The sequence below is a fragment of the Taudactylus pleione genome, unplaced genomic scaffold (genome assembly GCF_031769625.1).
Source record: "Taudactylus pleione unplaced genomic scaffold, aTauple2 ptg000129l, whole genome shotgun sequence".
Classification (NCBI taxonomy): domain Eukaryota; kingdom Metazoa; phylum Chordata; class Amphibia; order Anura; family Myobatrachidae; genus Taudactylus; species Taudactylus pleione.
The window spans coordinates 7,306,598-7,332,873 of NW_028284531.1; the positions used below are offsets into that span (position 1 = coordinate 7,306,598).

A 26,276-nucleotide genomic window follows, 5' to 3' on the forward strand; every position below is an offset into this window, starting at 1 on the left:
TTCCATATGTGACATGATAGTACAGAATATAAATGACAGCACACTGCCCTACAGGAAGAAGTCCAAGTGTTTGTGTAACCGTAGCTCTTTTTGTTATATTTGGAAATTCCATATACAATACACCTGTCTCAACTATGGTTATTTTTTTTAATTAATGACTTGCCTAACAGAACGTTGAATTAAACAGGCAAACTGAGCCCTTTCCACACTGCATGTCAGCGGACGTCTGACCCATACACAGTCAGCTGCAGATTTCTCCAAGCAAAGGAACCTGTAAACATCTAATTTAAAATTTTGGGAACATTTTGTGCTGGTCCCTATGAGGGACAATACAGAATGCATGGCACTTTAAGAATAAAGGAGATACTTACCAGACTGTGACCATTTATGACCAAAGCATATTCACCAGTAACCGTTTCCTCGTACACAGATTCTAGCTTTACTTCATTTGTTTTCTCCGAGAATTGATGGCCATTGTAAAGGTTCCTACTCTGCCCAAAGGTGGCCTCCTTAGCTTTCCTGAGGTACAAAGATAATAATGTATGCTGCAATGCCAGATGCAAGAAGGTACCATGCATTGTGAAAGAAATTATGATTGAAGTCTAGTACCTCAGTTCTTCTCGCACCTCCGTTACTGTACGACCAGATACTATAAAAATATCATTCATGTCATCGGTGAGCATGTGGCAAGAGTAACCAATGTTCATTGCAGTTTCTGCGGAAGTAAATACATTTACGGTGATCTCAATATGAAATAGGGAGAAAACTAAACAGGAGGAGGAAGAGGGATGGAATATATATCACTTAAAGTCACTAATTAATTTCTTTATTTAACTCTGTCAAATACACCATATTGGCTTTCTATACTTATGATAGATGCCTGATGAGATATTTTGGTGGAAGCTGTGTGAGGGAGGATATACAGACCCTATTGAAGGCTACTTACTTTCTGGGTTCTAGTAAGCATATATACAGTACAACAGTACTCATTTATATTTCACTCTGGAATTTGGATAATTTGGTTTCTTATTGGAGTGATCACTAAAGATTTTGTTGGACACATTGTTATTTTTATTGTATTACACTTTAAATATTTTATTCATTTATTTTCATATATGAACACATGAAAAGAGAGTTCTGAAGAGTCCTTGACAGGAACTTCAAGATGAACACAGCGCCTTTATTAAATGTAATCTTTTTATGTCTTTTTTGGTATTACGTTGGTGGATGTTAGGTGGCACTGTTTTTTTAATTGGTTGCAGTGTTGTATTTAGGTGCGCTGGTTTTATCACTCATATTGTTATACTTGTTCATGATATGGGATTTGGGGCGCAACACTGCTGCCTAGTCTAAAGCCCAGTGTGTTCCTTTATACATAGTCCTTTAGGGTCCCCGCTCTTTACTTCCATTCTCCTCTCTGTTATGTTGTGCCAGATGTCTGACAGACATTTTAACAGACGTACATGTCATTATTAACCACTCTTAGGAACTGTGGTTCCAACATGTTGCCACATCTGTTTATCTACATATTGTTGAAATGGGGAACTTCACTAAATACATGTAATTATATTTTTATTACAAATGGTCATACTTGACAATGCGATCATGGTCATTACTAATTTACTAATACTTAATTGTCTGATAATCGAATGCCTTAGACACGTATACCAATGGAGACTGTGATCATGGCCATGAAAAGAAATGGCAGGTAACATTTTATGCTAATCAATTCATAATCCTCAATTCATAGTTCAAGTGTAGAAATGACCTCATAATCTACATGTACTGTTTATAGTGTTAGCATTCCTGCAATAATAATGAGCCCAGCACATACATACAATGTCCAGTATTACCCTGCTTGTCGCCGGTTAGAATCCAGAGTTTAATGTTTGCCAGCAGGAGACTAGCGATGGTGTCAGTCACTCCTTCTTGTAGTTTGTCCTCTATTGCAGTAGCACCTAGTAGCTGTAACAGACACATGACAGCAGCCATGTTTTTAACAATGCATTCAATGAGCTGAGTAGGAGATATGGATCTTATTTACAGCATGCAGACATTTCTCTGTAACATGCCAATAGCATTGTGCAATAAAAACCTATCATCGCAGTATAACTTATGATGTGAGCTTTGCTATCAGGATAAAGAATAAGTTATAGTGCACCTCGCTAGGATTTCTCTCACATCTGTGTGTCTTCTATGGGGTTTAGACGCATGTAGATTACATAAAATATAACACATGGCTCTGTGCTCACATTATAGATCAGTTTTTCCACATGTGTGTATGGTTCTAATGATGGAATTAAATGGTGTAGAAAAATATGTATGTTCACGAGGACATGCCAGACAAAGAACCTAATCAGGGTGGAGAAATTGGAACATACCGTCATATCACTTTCTATTTGCTCATAAACAGCTGCAAGTCGCTCCTCTCTGCTATCCAGAGCCGTACTGGCCTCATGGAGGACCTTCAGCCACCACTTCAAGTAATCTTCACTGAGATCTTTATATGCCAGGGCTAATGTCCGCAAGCCCTCACCTGCAAACTCCTGAAAGAAAAATGGGGGAGGTTTTTTATAAATATGATATCTATAATGGGGAACCCAGATTCAGTAATCCACTGAAAGCTAAATGCATGAACAAAGATGATTATACATAAAAGAAACAAAATGTACAGATGTGTCCTCATATCTAGCCTCTATGCCACGTGGCGCAAGTAATGCACCAGCAGGGGCATAGCTAGAACTTTGTAGGCCCGATAGCAAATTGCTGAAGCCCCCCCCCACTGGGCACAGTTAGCACCCCACCCCTCCCATACTGGGCACACCTAGCACCTCTTCTCACCCTTGCCAGGCAGACATAGCACACACCCCCTCCCATCTTACTGAGTACTGGGCAGATAACTGGGGCAGCGCTCGATGCAGGGGGAGATGGCCGGTCGCAGGGATGCTGGGTGGAGGCATGACTCCCAGCAGGTAGTCAGAAACCATAGTAGTGGCGGCGCTGGACGCAGGGAAAGACAGCCAGGGCGTGGGGATGCTGGGAGGAGGCATGACGCCATGTATCCTCCCAGCAGGCTAAAAAAATAGCATTTATGTGGCGCTGGATGTATGGAGAGATGGCCAGACACAGGGGTGCTGGGAGGTAGGATGTGACCGTCCCTCCCAGCAGACAGGAAACACTTTTCTGTGATTCATGTGAGCTTTGTGACGTGAGAGCTTGATGCAGGGGAGGTGGGCTCGGGGTGCGACCGGGCCCCATATCGGTCGCACCCATGGTAGCTACGCCCTTAGCCGCCAGGTCCTGTGAGACTCTGGTAGCGATGGGTGTCTTTCACCTGAAAATGCATCTTAATTGCAATGTGATGCAACTAGGACACACCAGGAGACTGTGCTGGTTAATTTGATATGTGAAGCTTGTATATCTGTGTGCGACTGAGTCTATACAAAGCACATCAGAACTTGGCGTGGAAAAAAGCAGCAACCACTGCATTGTAGCATTTTGTATACAGATTCAGACGTAGTCGCACACAGACATCACTGTGTGCGAGTAAAACGATTTTCAGGCATAAAAGGCATGAAAAAAACGTCACGGGACCTGGCGCGCCAAGAAGGGCCGTTTAGCGCAACTGCAGCAATGATATATGAGAACACATCTGTATGGTAAATCTTATACCAAACCACTCTCTGATGTTGTGTAAGTAACTTGTGAAGAAAGGTCATAGAGTACTTTAACGACCAGACTAAGAATTCATGATTAGGAAGCGTTCTAGCTTCAACTCGGCTCTAAATGGTGCGTACAGACATTTTTATTTCATCAACTTTTTATGAATAAATCAGTAAATGTGAAAGAGGATCAGAGGTGGAACAAGGTCATACTTTAATGTGGAGGGCGTGGGTGGCAGTGCACAGGAGAACTCTGAGTGAGACAGTTTATAGGCTGGTGCTCTCAGTGGGGTTGCAATACTACATTTAGTGTTTGGGTGTGCTCTGCGATATCCTTCCCAGGAGGACCAAGTGATAGTGAACTTGGACAGGATAAGTAGAGATAAGTGCAATGTGCTTCATACCATGGACATGTAAGGGATAATACAGAGTATAAGTAAGGGGTAATACAGAGTACATGTAAGGGGTAATACCGAGTACCTATAAGGAATAATACTGATGATATGTAAGTACATGTAAGGGGTAATACTGAGTACATGTAAGGGGTAATACTGAGTACAAGTAAGGGGTAATACTGGGTATATGTAAGAGGCAATACTGAGGATATGTAATGGGTAATACTGATTATATGTAAAGGGTAGTACTGGGTATATATGTAAGAGGCAATACTGGGGATATGTAATGGGTAATACTGATTATATGTAAGGGGTAATACTGATTATATGTAAGGGGTAATACTGGGTATATATGTAAGGGGTAATACTGAGGATATATGTAAGGGGTAATACTGATTACATGTAAGGGTTAATACTGGGTATATATGTAAGGGGTAATACTGGTTTTAATGTAAGGGGTAATACTGATTACATGTAAGGGGTAATACTGGGTATATATGTAAGGGGTAATACTGGTTATATATGTAAGGGGTAATACTGATTACATGTAAGGGGTAATACTGGGTATATATGTAAGGGGTAATACTGAGGATATGTAAGGGGCAATACTGAGGATATGTAAGAGGTAATACTGGGTATATATGTAAGAGGCAATACTGAGAATATGTAAGGGTTATAACTGAGTACATCTAAGGAGTAATACTGTGTACATGTAAGGGATAATATTGAGTGCATGTAAGGAATAATGTTGCGTACAAGGGGTAATACTGATGATATATAAAAGGTAATACTGGGTATATATAAGAGGTAATACTGAGGATATGTAAGCGGTAATACTAAGGATATGTAAGGGGTAATTCTGGGAATATATAAGGGATAATACCAAGGATATCTAATTGGTAATACTAAGGATTAGAGACAAAAACATTACACTTAAAATGGAAATAATAAGAGAAGCTTGGTTTGGGTTTATCCAGTCCTAGACATACAGTAGGGATCACAGCTGCAGTGAATAAATCAGAAATATCCTTACTACTCTGAAAGTACGAAATCTCACACTTTACTGCATATACAGAACCATATATCATTATGACAATAGAAGGAAAACTCACATTCAGGTGCTCTGATGTTCTGTACATTAATTCCTCGCTGCTGATGTGAAGCCTCTCATACAGGATAGTATCTGCTCCTTTACAATACAGTTTAATTTGGCCTTCTGGATTTCGTACTGATGAAAAAGAACAAGTATATGTAGACATGAATTCAGCTGACATAATAACACAGGTTACAATATACACTGATTTCTCAGAATAGTTATTGGTTCTTGTACATAGAAACTTGCTAAGTCATGACACAGCACCACAATTGCAAGTGTAATTGTCCCATTCTCACATATCTCACTAGCATATTGGACCCGACGAATGCCAGATTGAGGGGCCTCTCCTCCCCTACACTTACCCTGGCTACACTTTCCAGCAGTGGTGACTCCCTTCTCTCTGTCCCCTCCCCCCAGTGGGTGCCATTAGCAGGAAGGGGACTTGCCCCAGCTCTCATTGCAAATATTGATCTTAGGACATGCCACAGCGGTTATTATATAGATGTTTAGCTCACAAAATTACTAACTCCACTAATAGTATGCGAAAAGTAAACATTCAATCACAAAAGACCCACGTCATGCCACTCTACTGAAAATGCTCTTTTTTCAGAAAAATATTGAAACTACTTAAGCAGCGTAAATACATTTTAGTGCATAGCAATAATCCAACATTTTAAGAAGATTAATGAATCCGACATCTTTTACAATTTGAAACTAAATGGATAAAAAACAAGTTGATGCGATTTTAGTGTGCAGAAAAGAACACCCGCCCCATGATTACCGATGTGTGCTGCACCTACTTAGCTGCCTGCCGACATCAGGTCCAGACCCCGTACTCAGTGCATTCATAAGGCAACTGTTTAAGGGGCATGTTTCCAGCACTACGTTCCCACTCTACAGTGATTGGCAATGTGACTTAATGGCTTGCCACTTTAAATGCAGCACCTGCATGTGGTTGCTATCTGGCGTGTGTCTTTTGACAAGTACTTTTTCCTGGATTGAGTGACTATTCCAGCAGAATTCACTAACTGGCTGAGGACCTCAGCTCACTCCAACGGTCACTGCTGATCCAGATCACTGGTATTTATACTAAGCGGATTCCTTAACACTCCTATGAAATTTACTGCTTGTTGCTAACAAACAGCACATTATATATACACTGTATCTATTAGCTGGCTTTTTATTTACTTGTTTAGTTACACAATCTCAATTCTATTCCATTCAGACTTTATTATCATTAATCAAACCATGAATTGACAATGAAAATACATCTCTATCTAGTATTGCTACAATTTATTACATGTCCAATTATTATTAAACATGTATATTTATTTCACTTGTGGTTTGTGTCATTGTCTGAAGTCACCTTTACATTTAATTATTATTATTATTATTATTATTATTATTATCTATAATGCTGATGAGTGCTGTTTAAAGAGGCAAGTGGTTATTTTATTGTGTTATGTAACAATTTTCTGAAGAATTACTTTTTTTAAATGGATGAAAGTTATGACCTAGGGATAATAGTAACAATGTTATTTAAATGTTGTTAGTATAGTTACTGATATATTTGGGGATAAAAGTGCTATGTCCCAATTCATGTAAAATCTATCTAACCGTAAATATCTCAGTATCTTCTAAACGTAACATAACACCTTCACCCACTCGCCTCTTGGTTTTATGCATTTATTGCAATGCTTTTCTAAGGAGTGGTTATCATACAAAACCAGCTGCTTGTGATTTATCAGTGTATCTATTCATATATTAGCGCCTAACTAATATGATATTCCTACATTTCATGGACCTATTGACACAAAGAATTATAGTACATACTGACTATATAAAAGCATACAATCATTAAATAAGATATGTATTTGATGTAATGCTTGTATCAAAATATTTTCCCTTAAAGATTATTTAATAAGACAATTAAACTATACCAAAATGTATTCTCTATTCATGAATTTCTACACCCAGCTCATTCCCTTTGCATAAGGAAACACATGTTTACTGGCCTCACTTGTCTCCATGTGGATTAGCAGACACGAACGGGGTGGATAGAGAACTGTGATGAAGAACAGAGATCTCAGTCTATTCATGGTTTTAGTTAGAAAACCTCTGAGGACAACCGCAGCTTACAGCCAATTTGTGTTTTAGACGCTGAATGTTTTCTCTTTCCACATAGCCCATATAAACCTTCAACGTCAGAGTTGCAAGAAATATATCATCTATAAGTAATGGGTTTCCTGGCTCAGGAAGAACAATACATTGGAATATACCGATATGTGGAATTACAACTCCCCTCTATTGAGAAGCAAAATGAGTAACTATTTAATACGCATTTGATTTAAGTAAAATAAAACTGAAACTCCACACATATGAATAGCATTTTATTGATGTACCTTATCGATTTACTCACATATTTGAAAATGACTGTGAAAGTTCCTGCATTTATAATAATAAGTGCAGATAGGAGAGATCAGACTTAGGAGACAGACATAGAGAAAAGGGAGTAGCAGTGTGAGAGGTGCAGCAGGGGAGAACAATGAGAAAAGAAGGTGGGAATTAGCCAAAAAAATAAGAGGTAGACCGTGCCTAGGAAGGGGGAGAGATAAAATCTCAGTTGAGACAGAAATCAAACAGGAGTATATACATTTCCTAAATATAACTTTATATTTGTGGAAGAATCTGATCATTTTTACATTTGTATATGGCTAGAACAGAACGTAGTGCGTGTCTATTAAAATCATGGCAAATCAGAGGTACATATTTCAGGTAAGGAAACCTCTGAGCTAGCTTGGGTCTCAGGGTATGATTCAGATTTGGGAAATAAATAGCAAGTAACTGTGCATCTTGGTAAACCCATGCTGCAGTGCAGGTGGGGTACATATAAAATGTGCAGAGAGCTTAGATTTGGGAGGGGTGTGCCCAAACTGAAATCTAAATTGCAGTGTAAAATAAAGCTGTCCAACATTTGTGGCTACATGCAAAAGCAGCCAGTATTTACCCTGCATGCAAAAAAAAATGTATGTATTTGCACCCCTTGCTTTGCAACATGGTTTGTTCAGGTGCACAATTACTTGCTCTATCTACTCTATTCCCAAACCTGAATCAGGCCCTCAGACGTTAAATATTTCCTACAATTCTGTTCTTAATGTAGGCTGCAGCACAGTGGTTTGCATTGATTTCATTTTGTGATGAAAAATGGAAATGTTGCCCACATCAGTCAATCACATGGTAGCTATAATTTATCTAGTATATTCAAGACATTGATAGCTATAATTTGATTGCTTCCTATGGGCAACACCTCCACTTTTCCTTTTAGAAGTGTATGGTTAAATGATGATTATTAGAAGAGACATTTACCTATGACAGACATCCTTTTCCTGACATTGTTGAAGTCTAATATTGCTAGCATCTGGTATGTTACAATCTTCCCCATTTCCTGCACAGTGATGGTCTCAGGTGTTCGGGATTTGAATATAAATCCAAAGTTTCTGGCAGCAGTAACCAACGCTCCTTCGTCCGGTGACTGCACCTGATATACGAGTTCCCCTGTGTCATAGGTGGGGAAAATGGTACAGAAAATGACTTTAATTAGAAATTAAAAAAGAAATCTAAAATAAATGAACAATGGTAACCTGCATTAAATAGTGAAGTGGATGTCATAAAACAACATATAAAAAGCTGTAATATTATTTTCCATTATACAGATATATTTTAAAGTAAACCAAATATGTATCATGTTCTCCTAGGTATATACAGAGGAACAAAATGTGCATAAGCATTCACATTGTTATTAATAGTGTTTGGAAGTTTACACACATAAAAACTCTGAATCCATATAGTATGAATCATTCACAGACTTATTTTGCTTACTGGATGGAGAACTGCTGGTACTTAACTGAAGAATATAGTTCTTTTTGCCACTTTGTTATCAAAGTTTTAATCAAGGAACATAAAAATAGCGTTCTGTTATTCCCCAGTTTTCCCAATTTGCATAACATGCTCATGGCACAATAAACTAACTAAATAAAGATCTAAAGTATAATTCCATAAATGAAATATTATTCCAAAATATTTCTTGCCTGTGCACTGTCGTACAACTGAATCTGGCATGCTCTACACGTCTGCCGCAGACTGTTAACACTCTCCTCACTCCCACTGAGGCTGACTTTCCATGCATGTTGTCAATTAACAACACGATGCTGGCATGAGCGAGGGGAGCATCATTATCCTGTGTGTGCACATTGGCAGATCCACCAAACTGGGTGGAACACCAGACCAAAGATATAAAATACCAAATATTAAACATCCATTCTATGTATTTGGTGGGGTCATTGTTTAAAATTCAGGCATAGGTGAATTCAGGCTGTTAACCAGGAGTATCTAGACTTATTTTCTCTATAGCATCTCTACTTTCTAAGAAATTTTAAATTAAAATAAAATTCTGTTTATTGAATTTTTTCAACAAGATAACCGAGAAGAGGGTCGGGTATAGAAAGGAACATTTTGTGGGGGGAATGGGGACCCAGACACTGACCAAAGGACAAAATCAGCTACAGTAGACCTATTCATAAGCCATGGGAAAATGGAGGAAAATTTATTTGGGGTGTTACAGATAATACAAGATATGTACTCCAGTTCCCAAACATTTTCTATAGACAGGGAGAGCAACGGTGACATCTGAACACACACACTTTCAAATCTGTGTTTATACATATTAGGACATAGGGCCTGATTCAGACCCACTCGCAAGCGGCTGTCCGCTTGCAAGTGGGTCGATGGTGCGAATGCGCGAGACGCGACGAGTGAAGGACTTTCCTTCGCTCGTTGTGTCTGATCAAAGGGGGCGTGCTGTCGATGTTGATTGACAGCACGCCCTTTGGTGGGCGTGCCGGGGGCGTGCCTGCCAGACGGAGGCGTTCCCAAGGGAACGCCTACCGTCAGAAGCTGGCCCCACTGACATCACTAGTGATGTCAGTGGGAGTGATTTTGGCTCTGATAGAGCCAAAATCACTCCTGGCCCTGCGGTTGAAAAACTCAACCGCAGGCTTCTGCTCGCAGTGGCGATGGTCGCGATGGTCAAGACCATCGCGACCATCATACTGCACGCTCGTATATGCTGTGGGTGGTGACCCACAGCTATACGAGCGTCCAGGAGGACGCTCCATATTTATGGAGGTGGGCCCTGATTCAGAGCTTCCGGCTCTGAATCAGGGCCATAATTACCATTCACCTAGTTTTCACCAAGTCCTAATCTCATTTGATAAATACAATCCCAAACAGACTTTACTTTGTAATTATTTATTTAACAACAAAAAAAGTCAATGCTTAACTGCTTCCATATCATGACAATGGTATACCTGATGGAAGGTATATATGTCCCAGATTTTTTACTTCTGCGTGGTAATCACCAGTTAATGAGCAACCTTCATTTCCGGACCACCTGTGAGAGACTGATAAAAGGTGTGTCAGTTTCTCTGGTCACTCGCTCACTGCCTGAGGGAAACAGGCTGGAGGCCTGCTGAGAGATGCTGGTTTTGTTTGATTCAAGTGCTGAGCTAAATGTGGTTTTGTTTGTGAGTTGGACATTAAGCCCTTACACCCGGACAGAGAGGGAGTTGAACAGGCTAGGATTTATTTTTATGTTTTGTTTATTTTCTGCTGCCAAATAAAACTAGCTACGGGGGTACTTGTACCAAGTCACTGGACCGTTGTGTGCTATTGATTGGCTGTTGCATACAGTAAGTGCTGCCGGTTACCCCCAGCTTAAAAAGAGTTATAGGGCTATTTCAAAACAACTTCAAATCCATTGGACTGTAATATTGCTCAGAGAAATAACCAAAAAGCTACTACCAAGGATCTATAGGCGTCTGTATAAGTTAATATTATAGTTCAAGAGTTTAAGATTGTGATTCTATCATCAGAAAATTACTGAACAAGTATGACTACTGAAAAGGCTAATAATAAAACATTGCAGCACAGTCTAGGTTTGCCTATTTACCCCTGACAGAAACAACAACACTTATGTCCTCTGGACGGAGAGGACAAAGTGGAATTGTTTGGGATAATGCAAAATTGCATGTTTGTCAAAAAACAAAGCATGTTAACGCAGGAACCGCAAAGAGAGGTGATGATTTGGTTTCTTGTAGGCACAGAATCCGGATGCCTTGCAATCGCTGAGTCCACAGTGAACTCCTTTTTATCAAATACTAGAGTGTTGTAGAGGAAAATATCTGATAGCCAGTAAGCTATATATAAATAAGCTTGTTATTTACAACTGAATGACTGAAAAAGAACATACTAGAGGCTTTGCAATAGCCAAGTTTAAGCCTAGGCCTCAACCCAATTGCGATGCTGTGGTACCAAGTAGGACCTTAAGGGAACTACACATGAACTATGTATACTTACTTTTGACACATGGCTTCTTTATATTGGTTATTGCTTGTTGAATAATGACAAAGTAAAATCTGTCATACAGTATGTCATTTGAAACGTAAGACTAAATTTATCACACTTTAGGACATGGTGAGGACTAGATGATTGGACTCACAAGGAAGCAGAGCATGTACTTTCTTTTTATGGGACTGTGTTCTAGATCCTATAGTCTATAGATAATATATTCTGATTTCTTTATGCCCATTGTATAAACTTTACATTCTCATTTAATAAAAAAGAAACATATGTACATGAGAAAAATCCCCAAATGAATTACTGCTGAAATTTATGATGCTGCAGAAATCTGGAAGCCTACATTTCTTACATGTAACAAAAAAAACACTAAGGATGAGGCTTAGTGAATAAGACATTTAAGTTTTGCAATATCTATAAACTTTGGAAAACATCCTTTTTTGGTCAAATAAATGCCTGTGAAAAAAGTCAGGGGAAGATTTGTGGGGCCCATTGATAAACATGCACACCATGAGCAATTCTCTCTGTATCAGCCTGAGTCACAGCAATTCTGAAAATTCCAGGACTGCAAACACGTGTCTGACCTAAAACCCACGAGGTAGCAAAATTATAAATACCGTGAGCTCTTTAAGCATAACTTAAAGTGCAACACATACTGAAGTCTCCCAGCTAGCGGCATGCTGGATCTGCAGTAGGTTAACCCCTGCCGTTACCAGAAGTGTTCTTCTTAAACAACATATACATTTAATGATAATGGGGTTTCTGTTCCTAAATGCTGAACAGAGTAATCCAAGGAAAGAAAGAGCCAACATATACAGTATGAGATACTCATTCAGCATTTCTCCAAAATATTTTTTACTGTACTAAATCCATACCAAATCTAGCACTCCCATATATGATCTAGGAGCCATTCAACATACAACACAGTCCTTCAAAATAAAGCAGGAAGGAAACAAATTTATAAAATATATTGAGGGATATTTATAAAAACTAGAGCACAAAGCATAACTCCCTACTGACCAAGTGTAGGTGATACAGGGCCCGATTCAGATACGTACATTATTCTCATGCTTACGCAGTTGAGCAATAATCAGCAATCTGCGAATAAATCTGAGCCGCATGGTGCAGGCGCCAAAGTCCATTTCTGTAATCGCTCGCAGGAACTATTTTCATGTAGGGCGATTGACATTTGGCCATCGTTTGGGAGAGGTAATGGGGGAGTGGCAGTAAAACGCAGGCATGTCGCAACCTTTTCTGCAGCGGGTCGCTGCCTGTATCTAGTCGATCTAGTATCTAATATATCTGAGTAGTGTATCTGATCTAGTATGCAGATAACATGGCTCTGGTGTCTCAGTACATGCGGCCATTCCCTGCGACCATAGGGATACTCAGAAGTCAGATTATTGAAAGGACCTGCGACCGCGTCTTTGTACGCAATTGCTTGGATTTGTGAAGCCGCAGGTGGGCAACTCAGTACATAACAAGGGGGCTTTATTTAACAACTGCTGATATTCGTCAATTTTGTTGCCAGATTTAAAGCCGCATTTTTTTTTTAGAGCAATTTTGCTGCAAAACAGCAGATTGACAAGTAATCGCTCAGGGACTTGACACTAATTGGGGTAGCAGCTGTAGCAACCATAGGAATAATAGGAAGCTATTTAATATCAGAAGCTTTCTGCAGTCGTATCATTACACAGAACCCCCATATGGTCACACTGAGGCTTGCATAGTCACAGTGAATCAGTGCATCTCAGGTACGTGATTTTCTTTGCTGAGCATTACAAGTACCAGTGTCTGCATTAACCCCCAAGCATCCTCAGCTGTATAGACAATGTCTATACATGATGTTAAGGCCCCCATACATCAGAGATGGAGCACTCTGATCCTGTGATTGGATCGGAAACGCCGATCTGCCGGGTCGGAAATGCTGATTGGCGTAAATTGATGTTCTTCGATCCGTTGCAGGATCGGTGAAATTCTACACGTCAAATTTCACCGATCTGCCAATCATGATCATTTTTTGATCGTGATCGGCAAATCTGTGAAATCCAACATCAACAGCAACATGGAAATTTGCGAGCAAGGTCAGGACAAATTTATTCAAAAATCATATTGGTCCTTGTGCTCCCACCTAATACAAACTTATACACATGATTTATTCCTTTTATGTGAGCTTGTGAGGCCACTGTAGGAGAGACACTGCTAGGTTGTCAGACAGACCCAAATAAATGCAGGAGAAAGGGAAGAAACTTACTGGGTCTGGGTGCTGAGTGTCACAGGCATTACTTGCCCCTAGAGAGGGGCACTCACTGATAGAGATGGAATGGATGGCTGTCAGTGAGTGCCCTTTCAGAGTGCAGTTAATGCCTGTGAGACTCTGCACCCAGCCACAATGGACCCCATGACACAGTTCCCACTACTAATAGTTTGTTGTATAATTCCCTATACTTTACATGTTAACAGGGTCACCATATGTTGGGGTGAAGAGGCCACCATTGCCACCTATGCTTGCAATGACGAGTCTGCCGATGATGCGGCCAGTCGTACAGGCCCCAACTGCGCTGTGATAGGCGGCCACCGCTACCCATAACCCCGCAGTGGCCCGGCCTTTAAGAAACCTCTCGTCATGACGTCTACAGCGCAGGCCCCGCCCCCCGGCAACTTCGGACTCGCGCGTGCGCAGTCCGGATTTTCAACGGGGGGTTGCAGTGGGAAACCGGGAGTAGCAGTAGGATTTGCGGAGGAATGGAAGTGTGAGTTAGAAATCGGGAGCCTCCCACTGGTAGGCAAGGCTGATGTACATGTTAGTGGCAACACAAACCTGCATTCTTCTCCTCAGACATGACTGTGTGACACAAAGAAAGCAATCTGAAAAACTCCTGAACATGAGGCTCTTCCAGCTTTATAGCTTCAATTAAGCTGTGATCGTAAAACTGAAACTTGCTATCAGCAAGAGGATTGAATGTGAAGTCCACAGGCACAGTTTTCTGGAAAACATACATGAACAAAATGTTTTAATATGTCCTCTTTAAAAGTGCAATAATCTGATAAATTATGCTAAAACAAAGGACATATACAGTACATACTGTACATAAAACACCAATGAGTGATAAATCGTGGAGGAAATTAAGCCATGCATGAATCTGATTGCTGCATGATGGGATTTCACGCAGGAATAACAGAATACATAACTGCCACAAAAATGATCCCTGTTTGCCCAAGTGACCACTGAGGATAAAAAATATTTAGACGTCCCTTCTAACTAATGTGTCTGGCCATAATTTTTGAGCTTCCAAATTTGAGGAGTGACTTTTCTGTTTCCTTTTGACCATGCTCCTGTGCAGAACGTGAGGTCCATCAGTATATGGTTTGCTGTAGATATGCATCAGAACACTTCCTCCTCTCACGCTTATTCCTCTTAATTGTTACACTTAATATGGATTGCTTGGAAACAACTCTAGATAAAGAAAACTGCCACATCTTTGAGGCTTAGGAAGACTACATATGTAATTTGTTTACTTCATCTGAATTACAAATTTATAAAACTCTAAGGGCGGTATCGAATTAGCCCCAAACATTGTTCGGGCACTAATGGATCCCCCAGGGCTATCCAATTAGCCCCGAATTGCCGCCCCCGATGCCGGCACTTATCGTGTTTTTTTTACGGACCTAATGTGTCCCAAGAAAAAATCCAAGAAAAGTGCCATTTTTTTTAACCGCCGCAAAGGCAATAAAACACATAAGTCAGTCAACTTATCACGAATCCTATGTGTTTTCGGGCGAAATACCCTATTTGCGTCTGAAATAATAGGATAGGGAGAAAAAAAAATTGTTGAAAAACAGGGATAATCGACGAAAAATCCCAGTTTTTCACCGTTCACGGGTAACTGGATACCCCCCCAAGACACATTACTTGATATGAACTACATGATCAATAGAAGAAACAAATGCAACCGTCTGGAGTACGTACAAACTCCAAACAGATGGGGCCCTGGTAGAAATCAAAGCAATAGCTCCAGACATGTGAGGCAGCAAAGCTAACCACTTTGCCACATTGGTGCAGGATCACAAAAATATCAACCTAAAACATGCTTAATTACTCTTCCCACACTCACTACAGAGAGCCAACACATACACACAGAAATTAATGTGGCACCTCTTAAGTGACACAAAATGTAAAATAGCTTCCTAACGAAAGAATTTACAACCCTTCGGTCCTCTATAACCAACAAAATTTTGCACATATATAAAAAAGCAGATTTTTCTTTTTGTAAATGTCCCTCAATGAAAGAAAATGGCTGATGCTCTGGTCCAAAGCTAGGTGTGTAAATGAATCTCCAGTATTGCAAGTATAAGAAAAACTACAAGTGCTATACAAAACAAACTTTGATATTAATGTCAATACACGATACCTCATTAATTTCTACTTTACGACCCAGGTCATCTCGTACTTCACCTAGAAAATAAAACAACCAATAATAAGTTACCATTAAAGTCATCAATCTACCATACCTCTCTACTTTTCAGCACAGGAAACATTCAGATACAAACTGTCACAAAGTGCAGGTTATTAAAATACACAGCCATACACCTTACAGTAAAATACAAAAAGATACAAAAAAATATACAGGATGAATGCTGATGATTCTTGAGCGGTAATAGCAGAAAAACCAATAAGTCAATATTCAACATAAATGCATGTTATGCAAAGATAAAAAGTAATTTATTTTACCTACCATACAGTTTTCTATTAATTGAACATTTGTTGAATGTCATAATGTTCTGAGTGAGTGTCCCTGTTTTGTCAGAAAATATGTATTCTATTTGACCTAATTCCTCATTGAGGGTCGTAGTGCGGGCCTCTGCAGGGGTGCCTCTTTTAGAGTAGAACATTTTTCGGTCCCAATTGATGAAGTAACTGTGTCCCAATCGAATAACCTCAACACTTTTAAAGACAAAACAGAATGTAACAGCTGAGTAAAGACAATATAAAAAAATAAATAATAATTTAGATTTAGAATGAAGAGTGACGCATATAACTAAGCATGACTTTATCATAGAGCGAAATTAGAGAAGCATGATGAATTATGTTCATTTTAGTGAAAATTTGTTAAATAATGATACAATTTTAGGCATCATCGACATTAGTGGATTACTATAAAAATAATATCCAAAATCCATAAAAATACCATTAATATATTTCAAAATGTCCTGTTATGATAGTTTTCATGGCACAACAGAATAACATCTACACATAAAATATAAATCGCTAAAATAAAAACCTCTTTTCAAGCAAAACATAAGGGTGAAATGATTGATGATTAATTATAAACTATTTTTACTATATACAGTATTAAACCACCTCTAGCAATTTTTAATAAATAATACAATGTGACATACTAAACTTACTTTTAAATTTACATATATCATTTGGGTGGTCAAAATCTGAGCTGGTTTTCATCAGATTATTTCTTACAATTTGCAAAATGACATTTTTCGCTGTTTTTGTATTTTTACATTTTTAGGCATGTTTAACAGGGGTACATATTACTGTTTTTTCTTGCAATATTGTTGTACATGGACTGAAGTGGGCGATGGTAAAATCTGATGTATTATATTTCCTAAATCCAAAATTGTTAATTTATATGCAGCTATTTATTTATTCACATTGTATAGCTATCTTAGATCATTAGATTCTACAGCTTTTAAAAACAACTCAATATAGAACTTTTCCCAAGACTGGAAATCTAATGTTGGCAGTATTATAGATGAATAATGTAAGCATTTAAAGAAGAACATAACAAGAAACTTCAAATTTGGATTCAAATTGAGTCAACAGAGTTCCCTGGATAGGGCTTCTCTCCTCTTTCATATTACAGCTTGTCTATTTCAGGAGAGCAGTGCCAGAATGTTTGGAGGAATCAGGGAACCTCATTTGGAAAAAACTGCACTCAAAAATTAAAAAATGTATTTGTTTTTTCTACATAGTGAACTTGACCCAAAACAAACTTTTTAATTTAATGTGAAGTTCTTCTTTCAGTTAACCAAAATGATTTAGTCATAAAGCGTGTACAGAAAATATTATTATATGTTGCCACTGAGAGACAGAACATGGTGGAGATGGTTGACAAATGAGGCAACACACAGGCTATGAAGGTGAAATATTCTGCCACTGGGAGCATTTACCAGTGGCGGACAAGATGTTTTAGGACATGGATTTGCATGCCATAATGAGTTACAGGCGTATATCACAGTGTCTACTTTTGTATCCGCTTTGAAAACCACAGGTGTTTAGAAGGTATATGTTGTCCTTTACTTTATGTGATGGAGGACAGACTATTCCTGAACATAAAATAATTTTTCTTTCCTACCATCACTTGAAGATTGGGTATCGTTACTTTTAATGGAATGCATTTTAAACCTTACAGTTACACTTCTGATATGGAAAGACGTAGTTTTAGATGCGCTCTGACTTCTGCAATCTAAACATTCCCACACACAAAAGGGAGACTTGTAATACTGACAGTGCATTTCTCCCTCACAATCAATAAATGAGGCTAAATCAAGCAGGGTGCCAGGAGAACAATGGGATACTTGAAATTAATGTAGCGGGTGGTCATAATTTGGCAGCAAGAGGTGTTTAAACACTGGACGTTTTCTGGTGGATCGGTAAACGTACAAAAATTAGCACAGAGTGAATTTCACGGCCTCGGAGATGTGATTGGTGGACATAATTTAACAAATACAAATGCAGAAGCACAGCACGCAAAAAAAGAATGATCCATTAGTTTACTATACCATCAGAATAAAATGACATAATCCAGTTATTTAGGTGTGCTAAAGTTATACCTGCTTTTTAATACTCCCCTCCCGAGAATTTGGACTTTGGACATGCCACGAATTGCGTTATTGCGGCTCCACTGCACCATACTGCTATTAGTGCCATGGAGGATGGAGTAGGGGGCGTGGACATTAGGGCACAATTCGGCATCAACAAACTCCTGAACCGTCCACTTCATTGGAGAAACACGAGACTTGTCTACTCTCACAGGGGGCCACAATTACTCCCCGAAAAGAGTCTCTGGGAGGGGGGTGGGAGGATTAGTTTTGCATTACATACATGTTGTCATTTTTGAGATTTGTAGCATCCTGTTAGCAACTAATTCCTACATCTGGTGTTATTAAACACATTACAACTCTGACAAACCTTATAGCTACAAAGAATGTTTGCTCTATAGCACTCTGTGACATGATTGCTAGTTATTTACCATTTGACAATCTTCTCCATCTCCTTTGCCACTTGCATTCAATGTAAATGACAAATGTGACATTTCTAAATCAGTGTTGGTATCCCACAGATTTGGTAGATGAAGCTTTCCATTAAAATAATAATACACAGGGGCTATATTCAGTTCCAGTACCATTTTTCACATTATTATGGACTCAGCCTGCATTTATTCCAGTCTTATCAATGATAAGCAGTAAGGGCTTGATTCCAAGATTCACACTAATGCAACCGCAACTGCGTTCTTTCATGGATTGCAGCTGCTAAAATATGCTAATGCCTTCTAAAGCAAAGCCGAGCATAGGGACGCCCACTGCTGCCTTCTCATATCCATCCAACGACGTGCAACAGTGTAAACATCGGTACCATCGACGCACATCGGGCAGTCACCTTGCATGTAAGTTGATTCTGACCAGCCACAAACACTGTTGATCTCCTGACACGCAGAGAGCTCTTATGCTGTGAAGGAGATCGCAATGGCTAAATCATGCACGCCCATGAAACAGCAGTTAAACGGTCAGACATGCCTGCGTGGGCTGACCTTCCCCCTGGTACCACCCCCAAACACTGACTACCGGTTACTCACTTTGCGAGTGTTCTGTAATATCAAATGAAAAAATAAACAAAACAAACTTCATCTTAATGTGAATAAATACATAATTGATTACATAAGTACTCATGTCCTCACTTTAATACAAAGTAGAATCATTCTTACCTACAATTACAGCTGAGCATTGTTTTTAGACAAGTCTTATACACCTAGACGCACTTTTTGCCCCTTTTCCTTTGTAATTTTGATGGGGCTTAATTAGGAAGGACGGGACTGTTGCTGAACAGCATTCAACAAATACTAAGTGTTATTGAGGTCTGGGTTTTGTGACAACGCCATTCCAGGACACTGATGCTGCATGCTTTGGATCGCTGTCCTGCTGGAATACAACCTATTAGGCCTCTTGTAGACCGCAGGATGTTTTCTTTAAAAATTTGCCTATATTCATCCATTTTCCCTCTATTTAGGGGTAGTGTCTAGTAGGGATAGTGTCTTTGAGAGAATAAGCAAATTTAGTTCACACAAAACTTACATTTGTTCTCTTTCTACACTCCGTAACCCACTGACACAGCCCTGTGTGACTGGGTAATATAGCCCAGCAAGAACAGAGTCTATTACTCTTGCATCTGGCTGGACCAATATGCAATATGCAGCACTACTCCTCAAACTCCTATTTCCCTATACAGAACATTGTAACCTTGCGAGCAGAACCCTCTTACCTCTTTGTCTGTCTGTTATTACATAGTCTCATTTTATTACTGTATTATTCCCAATTGTAAAATACAATGTAATATGTTGACTCTATATATTAATAAATGTTAATACAAATAAATTTAGGTGTGTGCCAAACATAATAGGGACTTCCAGATATCGAAGGACAGTGCAAAAGAAAATAAGACATCCTTAGTGAATGTTATAAATGTTTCTAATCATCTTGTATAGGGACATTGGGGGTCATTCAGACCCACTCGCGAGCGGCTGTCCGCTCGCAAGTGGGTCGATGGTCCCCACTGCGCATGCGCACGACGGAGGGAGCTCTGTCGTGCGCATGCGCGAGACCCGACGAGCGAAGGACTTTCCTTCGCTCGGAGTGTCTCATCAAAGGGGGCGTGCTGTCGATGGTGACTGACAGCACGCCCCCTTTGGTGGGCGTGCTGGGGGCGTGCCTGCCAGACGGAGGCGTTCCCAAGGGAACGCCTACCGTCTGAAGCCGGCCCCACTGACATCACTAGTGATGTCAGTGGGAGTGATTTTGGCTCTGATAGAGCCAAAATCACTCCTGGCCTTGCGGTTGAAAAACCCAACCGCAGGCTTTTACTCGCAGTTCCGATGGTCGCGATGGTCAAGAGTCAAGACCATCGCGACCATCATTCTGCACGCTCGTATATGCTGTGGGTGTTGACCCACAGCTATACGAGCGTCCAGGAGGACGCTCCATATTAATGGAGGTGGGCCCTGATTCAGAGCGAGCGCTCTGGTCAGAGCGTCCGGCTCTGAATCAGGGCCATTGTGTTCTGTCCTGAAATACATTTTAATCTTCAATATCATATGGGATGTTTAAAAAATTGTCAGAAATATTCTATAAAAAAAAAATATTAACTAATATACAATATGGGTAAAACAAAGTGCGGGCATATATTTCATCTGCTGTAATATGCACAGAAAAAGTTTTGGCTGCCCCCTACTGTAATCAGCCCACGGATGATTTGGTAATTACGGATTTTTATTGTAATTAATGCGGGGATTACGGCATTGTAGAGACTTGACAGCAAGTGATACAAGTTACAAATGCAATATAATAAATTAGACATGGATTTGATCCCATACTATATTTTAGGCAAGATAATTTAGAGAACAATCTTTTCACTTTGCTTCAGGAACAATAATTGGTTAAACTTCACCTTGCAGTTTCTAAAAATTCGCCTACATTGATAATAAAGCACTGATTTGAATACACCAGATGCCATTGTTATTAGAAGTAGAAACAGAGGATATGCTATTTTTTGTAAAATATAAGTATACTATAATTTTTAGTAGCTTACACCAGTGCTGCCCAAGTGGTAAATCTTGGACAGTGGGGCAGTGACCAATGGACCTTCAATGCACTCACTGTGTCCAGACAACGGAGATGAAGACAGGTAACCACACCATACTGTGGTCATCAAAAATGATAAGCACTAACTATTCAAAAGACCTGTTGGCCCCAACCCACATATACCTTATGGGGACATTAAGGACCACTCAGTGCTTGATCAGTCCTGAATGACACCCTAACATTTATAGAGCTTGAGTTGGCAGAAAAGGATTGCATAGTAATACCTGGACCTAAGAAAAACTGGTGCACAATGGCTGCTTTGTGCAAAGTATAAGTGAGAAATGTAACTTCTATTTATAAATCTTTTTTCATATATTAGAACTATGTTTCTCTTTACTGGTTTCAACATAATGTGAACACTAAGGGACTTTCCCAAAATACCAATTATTGAATGGTCTTAAAAATTAGGTCTTTTCAAAAGTTGTCCATGTTGATACAGGCAGGTTATATTTCAAAAAGAAAAACTAACAAAAACAACAATGCAAATGACAGGCATTAGAAATAGAAACACATACATGTATATATTTAAAACAATTTATATTTCCTTCTCAACTTCATCGCACTGATCACATACTGTAGCAAGGAAAAGTGAGACGTTATTCAGTAAACGATTGCAAAGGTAACTTTTTCATTCCGCAGTCTTTCAGAAAGACTGAAATGAGACCTTTCAAACAAAAATGACTCATTCAAGTGCAAGAAACAGTCACAGAGCCCTTGTATTACAGTAACTTCAAATTACCAATATAAATGACTAAAATGGTCTGCAGAAGCCAGAAGCTCCTACTTATATGAGACTGACATCTGTGGTCTGTGTCAAGCATCCAAAATGCCGAAAGGAATACTTAAGAATAAGAATAAATTATTTAAAAGGGGTAATAGACATATAAGGGCAATGCATTTAACAAGATAGGTATAGTTGTGAACTGTGCACCTATTTGTAGCATTACAGCTGCAAATACACAGATTTTCTTTTTATTTTACCATTATTTTGCTAGAAAAATGAATAATTTTACCTGACTAATTACCTATTGCTAACTATACACAAGTAGTCTTACATATGAAAGACACATACTGGTTTTAAAAACAGAACATAAATGTATTTTGCAATTCCAACTAACTGGGCACAAGCATGATCTCTTCATATCCTATAATGTAAACACAGCGGCCCTGATTCAGAGCCGGACGCTCTGACAGAGCACTCGCTCTGAATCAGGGCCGGGCTATTTTTTTTTTTTAGAACGGCCTCCTGGCCGCTCGCATAGCTGTGGGTGACCACCCACAGCTATAGCAAGCGGCCAGGAAGATGGTCGCGATGGTCAAGACCATCGGGCTTGTGACGAGAACCTTGTGGTAGGGTCTCGTTGCCGCAAGCCCCAGAGAGATTTCGGCTCTAACAGAGCCGAAATCTCTCCCAATTACATCACTCGTGATGTCAATGGGGCCGCCCCCAAACGGAGGCGTTCACATGGGAACACCTTCATTTGGGCAGCCACCCCCCGGCCCGCAGTTTCTCTGATTTAATATCACTCATTTATCAAACCCCATTTACCTAAATATCAAGTTTCTACATGATCCAGGCATCAGGCTATTTTACCAGAGTCTAAAGCAAAAGTAATCAGTGATATCTTAAACGGGGAATGCAGTCAGGCCCCACTTTATCAAGCTCCCAAAAGTGTAGCTTCTCCTCGTTGACTAATGCCATCTTCAGCTAGAGATAGCCGCTTTGTGTCTATTGGGGCATTCTTGCATCCTCTCCAGCAGCCTCTGTTGAACCATTTAGTAAATATTATACTGCACATGCGTCGCCATGCATGAAAAGTGTCTAATAAAGCTGTGAGGTCATAGCGACAGCTTTCACTGCGGATATCTTCACCGGCAAATCCTCTCATCAGAGCTGCTGTCCTGGCAACAGATCTTTGATAAATATTCCAGAAAAATTATCCCTTCCTATACGGCGATAAGGAATGCTAATTTCTGCGGCCTGACTGCATTTTTTTTTTTTTTTTATAAATAGGGGCCTTATTCATCATTCTTCCTCTCCACTAGTAATAACATTGTAAAAAATATGAGATATGGTAAGAACTTACCTTTGTTATCTCTATTTATACGAAGTCCATAGGGTTCCACAGGATACCTTGGGATATAGGCGATGGCGACAGACATCCAGGCACCACAGTGTTAAAAACGTCTCCATCCTCCCAGGATGCACTGGGGTCCCTCTCCTATACCCCGCCCCCGAGCCTCAGGCACAGTTTCGTCACAAGCCATAGGCCGGAGGAGGATAAAGAGAGTGAAGAAAGTCTGGAACACACAAGAATCACATTCTCACCAGAGGGAGACGGAAAAAACGGTGACCAGATCAACAGCCCATCTGCAGTACAGGTGCGACAGGACGGGAGTCCTGTGGAACCCTATGGACTTCGTAGAAATAGAGATAACAAGGGTAATTCTTACCATATCTCATATTTTCTACATCAGGGTCCATAGGGTATCCACAGGATACCTTGGGGATGTCCCAAAGCAGTATCCTTCAAGGTTGGGGATGCTCCTGTGCTGAGAGGAGAATCCGTCGCCCGAAGGAAGCATCCTGAGAGGCGTAGGTATCAAAAGCATAATACCGTACGAAAGTATGGACAGATGACCACGTGGCCGCCTTGCAAAGCTGAACAGCTGAGGTGCCACATCGAGCTGCCCACGGAGGACCCACAGACCTAGTGGAATGAGCCTTAACAGAAGATGGAACAGGAAGGCCCTCGTGAGGAAAAGCTTCAGAGATAGCCAGTCGAATCCATCCTGCCAATGTTTGTTAGTGACAGGCCAAGCTCTTTTATGGAAGCCATAAAGGACAAACAAAGAGTCTGACTTCCTATAGACAGACGTGCGGTCCACATAGATTTTCAAAGCCCGCACCACAGCCAAGGTGGCCTCACCAACCGAAAGGTCCAGTGAAGTATACTATGGTACAATAATTTCCTCATTGATATGGAAACTAGATACCACCTTTGGAAGAAACCCAGGACGAGTGCGCAGCATAGCCCTGTGTCTATGAAAAATTAGAAATGGAGGTCTGCATGAGAGAGCTCCCAATTCTGAAACCCTTCTGGCCGAAGCAATAGGCAGAAGGAATACAGTCTGAATGGGTAGCCATTTCAAATCCACTGAGCCCAGTGGTTCAAATGGCGTTCCTTGAAGAGTCTTCAAGACCACAGCCAGATCCCATGGTGCCACAGGTGGAACAAAGGGAGGCTGAATAAGAAGCACCCCTTGCATAAAGGTGCGGACATCAGGAAGCATAACAATCCTACGATGAAACCACACTGAAAGTGCAGACACCTGTACCTTCAGGGAAGCTAAGCGAAGACCCTGGTCTAAACCCGCCTGTAGGAAGGCCAGAACCCTGGACAATCTGAACACCTGAGGAGCATAACCTCTAGTGCGACACCACTGGAAGAAAGCCCGCCACACTCTATGGTAGATGTTGGCAGATGAAGGCTTCCAAGCTCTCAGCATGGTGTTGACCACAGAGCTGGAGAAACTTCTGGACCTCAAGAGGGCAGTCTGAATAGCCCCGCCGTCAAAGACAGCCGGCTCAGGTCCGGATGAAGGCAAGGACCCTGAGGCAGCAGGTCCTGATGTTGAGGCAACAACAGCGGAGTGTCCACTGAGAGACCCTGAAGATCCGTGTACCAGTGCCGCCTGGGCCACGCTGGATCAATCAGCAGTAGCATGCTGCCTTCTTGCATGAATTTGCGTATCACTCGAGGAAGAAGGGAGAACGGAGGGAAGAGGTACACATACTGGAAGGTCCACTTGACCGCCAGAGCAGCCACTAGACAAGCCTTTGCGTCTCTTGTTCTTGACCCGAACATCGGCAGTTTGTTGTCGTGTCGTGAGGCCATAGAGATCCATCTCTGGAAGGCCTCACTTGTTCACCAGTAGCTGACACACTTCCTGGTGAAGAGACCAATCTCCTAGATGCACGTCTTGACTGCTGAGAAAGTCTGCTTCCCAGTGGAGAACTCCTGGAATGAACACTGCTGATATTGCGGTGAGATGCTTTTCCGCCCATACTAGAATGCGGGACACCTCTGTCAGAGCCGCTTGACTGCGAGTCCCTCCTTGGCGGTTTATGTATGCCACCGTGGTGGCATTGTCCGACTGTACCTGCAAAGGTTTTCCCTGCAAGCTGGAGAGCCTTGAATACTGCCCGCAGTTCCAATATGTTTATTGGAAGAGCAGCTTCTACCCATGTCCACCTTCCCTGAAAGAAGTGTGGACCCATCACCGCTCCCCAGCCCCGGAGACTGGCATTCGTTGTCAGAAGGGCCCAGTCTGCGATCCAAAAGGGGCGTCCCTTGTTCAGGTGAACCGTCTGTAGCCACCAGGCCAGAGATAATCGCACCTCCGGGGAAAGCACCATAGTCTGTGTCTTTATCCTTTGGGGCGACCCATTCCATCTGGAGAGGATCAGCTTCTGCAGAGGTCTCGAGTAAAACTGGGCAACCTCCGCCATGTCGAACATGGATACCATGGGTCCCAGTAACCTCATTGCCGAGTGAATAGACACCCGGCGACTCTGCAGGCAAAGACGGACCTTTGCCTGTAACGCAGAGATCTTTTCTCCCGTCACCAAGATCCTCTGATGTTGGGAATCCAACAGAGCTCCTAGATGGAGCATCCTCTGAGATGGTAACAGGGAGGACTTGTTCCAATTTATCAGCCAGCCGCGAGACTGCAATACAGAGACTGTTAGTTGCAGATGGCGCTGAAGTTTCTCTG

General features: G+C 40.8%; 1 protein-coding gene across 2 annotated transcripts in view; it reads right to left on the reverse strand.

Annotated features, from left to right (window-relative positions):
• ATP8B4 (ATPase phospholipid transporting 8B4 (putative)) overlaps positions 1-26,276 on the reverse strand; it is a 245,667-nt gene that overhangs the window by 39,753 nt on the left and 179,638 nt on the right. For both annotated transcript variants that reach the window (XM_088472812.1, XM_088472813.1), the window contains exons 14-22: positions 16,304-16,512; positions 15,980-16,023; positions 14,389-14,554; positions 8,520-8,708; positions 5,170-5,285; positions 2,382-2,546; positions 1,854-1,965; positions 610-715; positions 372-519 (exon numbers count right to left, since the gene is read on the reverse strand). In XM_088472812.1, the coding sequence (XP_088328938.1) occupies positions 372-519; positions 610-715; positions 1,854-1,965; positions 2,382-2,546; positions 5,170-5,285; positions 8,520-8,708; positions 14,389-14,554; positions 15,980-16,023; positions 16,304-16,512 (1,255 nt within the window). The remainder of the gene's footprint in view (positions 1-371; positions 520-609; positions 716-1,853; positions 1,966-2,381; positions 2,547-5,169; positions 5,286-8,519; positions 8,709-14,388; positions 14,555-15,979; positions 16,024-16,303; positions 16,513-26,276) is intronic.